The sequence below is a fragment of the Poecilia reticulata genome, linkage group LG18, assembly GCF_000633615.1.
Source record: "Poecilia reticulata strain Guanapo linkage group LG18, Guppy_female_1.0+MT, whole genome shotgun sequence".
NCBI classification, from domain to species: domain Eukaryota; kingdom Metazoa; phylum Chordata; class Actinopteri; order Cyprinodontiformes; family Poeciliidae; genus Poecilia; species Poecilia reticulata.
In genome coordinates, this window is record NC_024348.1 from 21,698,413 (window position 1) to 21,707,674 (window position 9,262).

At 36.6% G+C, this 9,262-nt stretch overlaps 1 protein-coding gene across 1 annotated transcript in view; it reads left to right on the forward strand.

The window, feature by feature from the left end:
• The first annotated feature begins 6,969 nt into the window (after positions 1 to 6,969).
• The window catches only part of cfi (complement factor I), a 15,469-nt gene continuing 13,176 nt past the window's right edge, over positions 6,970 to 9,262 (forward strand). Inside the window, exons 1-2 of the mRNA XM_008436184.2 lie at positions 6,970 to 7,492; positions 8,542 to 8,720. Coding sequence (XP_008434406.1) covers positions 7,439 to 7,492; positions 8,542 to 8,720 — 233 coding nt within the window. The 5' untranslated portion in view covers positions 6,970 to 7,438. The remainder of the gene's footprint in view (positions 7,493 to 8,541; positions 8,721 to 9,262) is intronic.

Sequence of the window (9,262 nt, forward strand, 5' to 3'; positions counted from 1 at the left end):
AACCCGTCAGCCTGATGAATCTCTAGATCCAGGCACAACTTTCTCGCTGTCAGTCTATTCAGAGGTTAATGACCCATTAAGGACGTCGGGTTGAATTTTTGTTTCTGCTGCATCTTTGATTCACCAAAAAGCACAAAGTAAAAAACCAAACTTATTATTCCAAAAAAGAGCAAAACGTCTGGGGAAAAATGASAAGTGGGATCTTAACCGCCCGCCTTTGGCTTTATTTTGCTTTAATTATTTAAAAAAAAAACACAAATCATGACCCTACACTACAATAAGTAACAATAAAATATGTATTTTTGGGATGAACTGCTAAATTCCAGTACAGACGGTGAAACCCTAAAGTGTCTCTAACAGGAGAAACGTTTATTTCTAACCGCTTCCTGCCTTGTTTACCCGTCTAGTTTTGTAGAAACGCCTCATGCAGTCACAGCCTTTTCACCAGTGGTGGCCTAAATAAACGCAGCAGCTGAATTCACCTATTCCAAACTCTCTCACACACACACACACACACACACACACACACACAAGCTGCTACGCACGTCTGAAGGAGATTACACACGCAAACGGCGGTGGTTGCACTTTTTTAGCAGCAATAGAAGATTTTTATGTTCTTGTTCTTGGACGATTTGTCAGGTTTTTGTTGGGTTCATGCTGAGAAGCCAAAGGTTTTTAATTTATTGTTGAGTTTCTCAAATACAGAGCTGCTTTTGATTCAGTCAAGGTTTTCTGCACCATTGGTTAGCTTAGCATCTAGCTAAGCTAGCTCGGCTAAAGCTAGCTGTAGAGGTGGCTAACACCAGTTCTAAGTCACAAAGACCTCTGTGACATTATAAATGTCGGAAACCCAACATTGTTGTCTTTACTAGTTCAAACACGTCAGCATTAACGTTAATGTGTTTACATGTGGAGTTCCACAAGGTCGTGTGCTTGGTACGCTACGTTTTAAATTTACGTTTTAAGGTTAAATAAATAWAAAAATTTCTGTTATAAATTAATTACAGATGATCCCAGACAAGCTAACCAAGTTGTCTTTAAGTAAGTGATGAAGAGTYGATGACGGTTAATGACAGATGAGAAATAAAAAGCATCTCAGTGTTGCTCGGTACCAGAACGTCTGTCGTTAGCGGTTCAGCATTACACGGTACAATCAATCTACTCTCTGATCAGCACATTGAAAACACTAATAATAACAGGAAGTCTGACTAACGAGATTAAAAAATKATATTTTCAGGGAGCAAAGAAACTCAGAGGCATTTTAGGAAACATGTTTTAGCACAAAACTCCGGATTTTAGATAATGGAGCAACAGGATGTTGATTCTTTATCACTTCAGAGAGATTATTTTATGAAAACTGACACTTTTGCAGCTCCGTCTCTGAGAAATAACAACCATCACCCGCCTGGCTGCTCAGCCCTCGAAGGATCGAAGCTTTAATTTTATTTTTGTAAACTTTTGAACAAATGAACGTTGCCTTTTGTTTTCTGTTTTGTTGCTTTATAGCCTGGAATTTGCTGTAAATCCTACAGACGTTTAGATCAAAAGTATATATGTAGGAATATGGAGAGCGACTTTATAGTGTATCGTAAATGTAAGCACAATCTGTTTTCTCCAAACACGTGGATCAAAAATACTAATTATAAACATTATGGTTATTCTGAGAGGTTCGTGGACTAATAGAAATGATGAAAATGTATTTTTTTTGTCGTTTTCTGTGAGCTTGAAGTCGTTTCTGCTTCCGTTTGAGCCGTCAGAGACGCGGATCCTCTGAGACCAAACCCCGTTTCTCCGTTTCGTAAACGTCTGGATGTTTCTGCGACCGCAACAACTCGATGCTTCATTTGTTCGTAGTGATGACGAAGGAGTCGTGGCAACGAACTCAGAGTCTCGGTGAACATCGGGAGAAATGCTCCTGGAAACAGGAAAGGTCAGAGGTCAAACTCCAGTTTTTTTTTTATTTTTAATTCGGTTGTGATAAAACTGATGGGATATTTTATTTCCTTCTTTTAGCCAGTAGAAGTTTTTCGTCTGGTTGTGTTGATTTAATAAGATCTTGAATAAATGGTGTCATAAAATCTCGTTTATTTTTTTAACGAAATCCTGAATAACAGGATTTCTGTGGTTAAATGATGAGTTATGGATAATTTATGGTTTATTGATGGCGGTTGGGAGAAAATTATGAAGTTTTTCATCAGAAATCGCCTCTTTGTTGACAGAAATGATTTTAAATGATCAGGAAGTGAAATAAATAACTAAAATGGAGAACAGATTGTTCAAAATGAGACATTAAAGCTGCAGTACGTCATAAAAAATAAATATTTTTACATTTTTGTTGAAACTGTTACCATGCTGTGACAGTTTAGTAATCGGTTAAACACAAATGAATTAATCTCCCTGCCTTCTCCCAGTGGCAACTAAAAAGCAACCAATCAGAGCCAGGAGGCGGGTCTTAGCGCTGTCAGTCATCCTCTGTGTAACGCTGCTCATCCGCCTCTCTCAATGCTAGTTAGCCTAGCCACCGAGGACAACAGGTGAATGGTTTTCCTGTAACAGTGAGCGTCTCTGCCATTAGCACATTTAAAATTGATTGACAGCGCTAAGCCCCGCCTCCTGGCTCTGATTGGTTACAGTTGGTGCATTTCTTCAGAGACAGAGGAGATCAACCTTTTCACAGACCATCTGTCTCATAGCAACCATGAAAACACATCCTAATGAAAATGACGTACTGCAGCTTTAAATGTTTTTCATTTCCGTTTGACTCGTTTCGTTGCCACGACCTTTGACTCCTGTCAGTGTCTCTTGGTGTTTTGTCCGGGTGATAAACGTCGTGCCTCTTTGTGTGTCTGGTCTCCAGGATGTTGCATGTTATTTAATCTAATCTTTGTTTTTTATTTTCAAGGCCTTTTGCTCTGGTGACCATTTGGTGCAATAAAGTGGAAACAGGAATATTGTTCAGTTCGTGTCTGTTGGCGTTTTTATTTTTCTTTCTTTTGATTCTTTGTGTCGTTTTTAGAGTAGAAACATTTAACTGAAGACAAAACCCATAAATGTTGGTAACAGAATTATCTTAATGATTTAGGAGAAAATCTAGATTGAAAAAAAACTTTGAATGATAAAGTTAGCTGAACGTCTCAGGAGCGAAGCGACTCCGTCCTCCAGCAAATCACAGCTTGCTTTAATCGGGGTTCTGTGGAGAGGTTGTGAGCTGCCACTATCCTACGGCGCCTTTACTTTGGAAGAAGCTCGGTTCTGGTGTTTTGTTGAGAACTGACCAGTTTCTATCAACACTGAAGAAGACCGTCGTATCAAGATGGCCGACGCCCTGCGCTCCTCTTCCACCCGTGGTCGCCGCCATGTTTCTTTGTCTTCGCTTTAACGAGACGCAGGGCGACGTCGCGGTGCAGAAGGAACCATATTTGGCATTCGGGAGCAAAATTCACATTTTGAAAAAATTACTTTCATGAGCCAGAACATCTTCAGAACTCGGCTGAAAACTTTGTCACAAAATTTAACAACTATTTTAGTTCCCACTGGTGACTTTTGTTCCAAAAACGCAACTAGCGACAAATCTAGCATCTTGGAGACTTTAGCGAAACGAGAAATTACCGCTCTGCAGCTAGCAACACGTGGATGTAGTCAGTCTGACTCATAAATATGAATTTTAATGTTTCTTTCTCTGAAAATGTTGCATCTAAATAAACTCCTGATTTGATTCACTGATTCATTTCCTGTCTTTGGCTCATTTTGATATCACATAAAACTGATTTAGTGTAGGTTCAGGCAAAGGATGGTAAAACTTCATTTGAAGGAGGTGAATAAGACTGACATGACACTGTCATAAACATGTAGTAAACATGTAATAAACATGTAGTAAACATGTAATAAACATGTAATAAACATGTCATAAGCATGTAATAAACATGTAATAAGCATGAATAAGCCTTCATAAATATTTATGACTGTTGTCATAAAGTGTCATTTGGTAAATTATGACACTTTTAATACAAAGTTGACATTATTCAAAATGTCTTTATGACAATTTGACATTAACCAAGAAATTATTACTGATATAAATGTGTAATAAAAGTATTACTGATTGCACTTTAAAAATTTGGTAGCTTTATGTTATTAAAGGTAAAGTTTAATCAGTAATAATTTATTTTTATAGGCTTATTCATGCTCATAACAGGTGTTACGACATGTTTATTACAGTCTTATTCACAGCCCTTCAAATAAAGTGTTACCAAAAGTATTTACATTATTAAATACTTTCATAAAGTCTTTTTGTATTTTTAATCACTTTTGAACTTGTCTTATGTGTTTGAATCACATAAGACCAAATATGCAAATTAGGCGATGACGTCATCAGACGGTTTGTTTCACTGACTCAAACTTTATGTCATGATTTCATAATTATAATTTGTAGCCATTGTTTACATCCAGATTCACCGTCTGGCTGCTTCTGTTGCAGAATTATGATGAAATTTCTCACGTCTGTGACAAAAGTCGGATAAAATGCGATAAAATCCGTCCAGATTAAATTATTTGAAAACTGTCGGAAACATAGCTGGCAGTAATATTTTAGAAATGAAAGTTTCTGCGCCTCGTCTTGCTCATGCATCGATCTCCCGTGGGTAAGCTACTGCCTGCTGACAGCGACTCCACAGAACCCCGCGTTAAACCGTAAATCCCAGGTTTTCCTGCTTTTCTCTTCCAGACTCTTGAACATTTGGAGAAATTTTGCTGTGATTTTGTTTTAACCTTCTGAGTTAAAAAAAACTCGTCGGATTCATGGCAGAAACACGAAGCGTTTCGACATCAGGGACAGAAAAGTTCTGCGTTTTTAGGAAACATTATGCAAAAACTACCAAAGTAAATTTAGTGAAGCTTTGCTGACAATCAGAACTAATTAATTAATTTAAGGTTCCTGTGGTTATTTATCTCTCTCTCACCAGAGTTGGTGTTTTATTCTGCGTAAATAAGAGATTAATTTTATGTTCTGACATATTTAACATTATAAATGTGCTACAAGCCGTAAATTCTACTTGTTGCTTTAATATCTTAAACAAAATACTTCCTTCTTTCCTTCATTTTTATGTTTTTGTTTTATTAGTTGAAATAATTCAATTTCTTAGAAAACTCTTTATTTTTTCAMAGCAATTTTATAGATTTATATTAATATTTTTGCATGATTTTGAGCTCATTGTTTCGTTTTTTAACCTAAAAAATCATCTAATTTCCAGTTAAATTGATGTTTATAAAGTTTTCTGATCTAATTATTGAGAAAATGTTTATTTTTGCTGAGCCTTTAACTGTGGTGAAGGATGCAAACCTTTCACAAACTGTTATTCTGTCATAATTTGATTTTTTCTGAGCTGTAAACATGAAATTAAATCAGTTAATCTGAACACATTTTTTACTGYCTGCACATTTTGTGATTTTTACACCTGAAACAATCTTTTATTCTTTAATTTTGTATTTTCCTTCAGTCTGAAGAGTCAAAACCAGCTTCATTTCTTCACAACTGTGGTAAAAATCAGCATAGATGCATAAACTTTAGAAAAATAAAGTAAAAAAAACCTCTTCGAACGTCTGAAAGTTGAATAAATCCTTCAGAAATGTTCTGAATTGTGTCTCAATCCGCTTGGAAACGGGATTTACTGCGTTCAGCTGTTTGTTTTAGCTGAAGCGTCTCTGTGATTTTGAAATTGTCTTTATTTRTTCAGCGTTGGACGTTAACCTGTTTGTCAGGGTCAGGAAACGCTCAGCTGCACYAACATTTCAGACTTTTGATAAAGAACAAGCATGAGGAAAGTTAATGACGACGACCGAAGACGTTTCAGACTCATTACAGTAACTAAACATGTTTTTTTTTAGAAAAACTGAAAATCTCAGGTTTTTATTTGTGTTTCCAGAAGCAGGAAGAAACTTTTCCAAAGTTTTGGCTCAAGAGCAAAAAGTTCATTTCTATAAAATCCTTCAGCAACAAAACATTTCAATTCTTCACATGATAAAAACAAAAAACAATAAATACAAAAATGTGGAAATTTGAAATGGTTTGAAAAGTAAAAAAATTGCTAGAAATTTTGACATTTAGCTCAAATCTGCTAAAAAAAACAAAAAACACTTTCTGAGTTTGAAAAGTCAGAGATTTGCTAGGGAATAAAATTTTTTTGAGATTAATCTTTTCGATTTTTGAAACTAAAAAAATTCAGAAAACACAGAAATTTCAGTTTGAAAAATCGAACATTCTTTGAATTTTGAAATTCCCCAAATTTCCAAAACTTTTTCTAGAAAATTTCAGAGCTTAATTTCTGAGTTGTTTTTTTCCAGTAATGGTTTCTTGCTTTTTTCTGCCTACAGTGACCGTAATCCGCCTGCAACATGCTGTCAGTTTTCAAACATTTAGCTACCAGAAATAATCCAGAGTTTTAATTTAGCTGTTTTATGCAGTGAATATAAACCTCTGGTTGTTCCACATTTGATCAAATAAACATGATTCTGTTGTTGGTTGTTTTCTAGGAGTTGACTCAGCTTCCACTAAGTCACAGGTGTCAAACTCAAGGCCCGGGGGCCAAATCTGGCCCGCCGTAGCTTTTTATGTGGCCCTCTGGACTCCAAATTACATCAATAAGTCCTTCCAGTTTTTCACAAATCTGCAAAAATCACACAAAATCAACAAATTTCCAAATTTTTTCCCCTGATTTTACTGCAAATTTTCTCAAAATTGCTCAAAAACATTGAATCCGTAACTGATRCAGCGAGTGATAAAGAGTCACATTTAACATTATATTAGCGTAAATACTGCAAAATAACAATTACAAATATTTCTTAATATTCACCACAAAATCTGTCATTTTGATTGCAAAAATAAACACTAAAATAATCACAAATCCCAGAGGAACAGCTATTTATTGATATTTTAACAGTTTTATTGGTTTTATCAATAGATTCTGGTGCAACCGGCCCTTTAAGAACATTCAGATTTTTGATTCGGCCCAAAATAAAAATGAGTTTGACACCACTGCACTAAGTCCTAATGAAGTTTCTGTGACATATTTTGGTAAAAAACACTTTTAGCCAAAACAGAAATCCACGATTCCGCGCCTGATTAGCATCCAGCTAGTTAGCATCCAGCTAGTTAGCACCCAGCTAGTTAGCATCCAGCTAACTGTAAACAAAGCAGCTCTGAAACTTCAGAAACTCCCGGATAGAATCATCGGACGGGTTTAAACGTTTGGGCAGAAACTATTTGCTCCCTGCTGACGGGAATGAGGGTCTCCCACTCCCTCATCCTGTCAGGCGGATCAATCATGTGTTCACAGTGACGGGAGCAGCTAATGATTGATGGTGACACCAGGAGCCAGCCTCAGATTTTCAACAGATTTGAATCCGARCAGGAACCAGCAGCTGCTGGATCCTCGGAACCATCAGGATGAGACCAGAMTCCTTCCTCCTGCTGTTTCTCCTCATCTTTGGCTGTCAGGCGGTGAGTTGGGCGGATTTATTCCCGTTCAGGTCAGACAGAATAATTATAAAATTACCCAAAATTACAGATTAAATGTTTTAGAAGCTTCACGTCTCCACAGAGATTTTTTACGAAAATGGGTGAGACAAAAAAAGAGCTTCATTTGTCCTGAGTGCTAAATATTAATGATCAACCTTTAAAATTTGATCAAATCTATAATTTCATGCCAGAAAACTTTGATACAGTGAATTATGTAGGTATTCACATCCGCTTTGCCACATTAATGCCAAAAACTTGATATATCTTGTTTGATTTTATTTTGTTACAATCAACTTAAAGTTGTGCACAAATGTGGAAAGGAATAAAAATGATAAATATCCTGAACTTCCTGTCGCTCTGGCTGTATGTTTAGGGTCGTTGAGTTGCCGTGAGGTGAACTTTGACCCCAACCTCAGGTCCTCTGCAGACTCAGAGGTTTAATTACAGGTTTTGTCCTTTAATAGACCCATTAATTCATCTGACCGCAGCACAATGTGACCATGTTTCACTGAGGGAATGACGGGTTCAGATCAGTAGTGGTCACACTTATGCTAATGCGCTAATCCGCTAAGAGTGGAGCCAGTTCTTTGTTAGCATGTTGTCGTTTTTGCTAACTTTGTACATTTCATCTGTGTTGAAGTTTATGTAAATTTTTAAGGAACAAATCTGCTGCAGATCAAAGTTTTTTTCAAAGCCTCAACTTAAACTATTCAGTTTGTAGCTAAAAAAATCCCAGCAAATCATAAATTTTGAAAACAACCAACACAAAATCAGTTACTTATGTGGACGTTTTGTTTTATATTATATACTGATTAACGACTTAATATTGGAAAAAAAAACTGCTCCAGATTCAATATTTTTCACAACCTAAGAATATTTATTTAGTTTATCAGGATATCTATGAAATGTTGCTAATAATGCGTCTAAGCTGCTTTTAAAAAGAATCAAATATCATCTGCGTAATGCTTAACGTTTAGCTTCTGTGCTAAGCTATTGGGATGTATTGGTTTGTGAATCTGTGTAATCTTTAGAGTAATCCATCAGACTCAGAGCAGCCAAAGGCCATAGAGCAGCAGCCCGAACAGATCCAACAGAAACAGCAGTTTCCAAAACCAAAACCAACCCCGGTGGCCACAACGCCTGCCCCAAAAACCACCAAAGCCCCCGACACGGACGAGTTCCTGGGTCCACAGGAATGTCTGGACAAAAAGTAAGTTAGAGAGTCACCAAAAGTTTCTGTAATCTACTAACAAAGGTCTCGATCAATAGTTCATCAGGCTTTCTGGGTTTATGGGAATGAAACTATTGGCAAATAGGCTGATAGGCTAATTGTGGAGGGAAATGTTTTGCTAAGTACAGTAGCGCTTTTGAAAACTTTCAAAAAAATTAGCTCACTTAGCTTCTACAGTAAAGAGTTTAAAACATATTTAAACTGCGATTTCTTACCACAGAGTTGGCAAAACACTGCAAAACTGAAACCAAAAATGAAAAATCTGTTCATCTTTCTGAATCACAAACAATACAAATGATGCCCTATGGGGGGGCGATATAACATGTTTTACTGACACATGATTGGTTTTAGCGCTTTAACATTAGCTTCTGCTAAATACCATGTTGGTATAGTGCTTAGCATTAGCAGGACTAATGTTTATATGTTTTAGGGTTAGCACAGCTAACTTTTTAGCTATCAGAGAGCCCACCACTGGTCTAGCTTAATGGCTAACACCACTGGTCTAGCATAATGGCTAACAC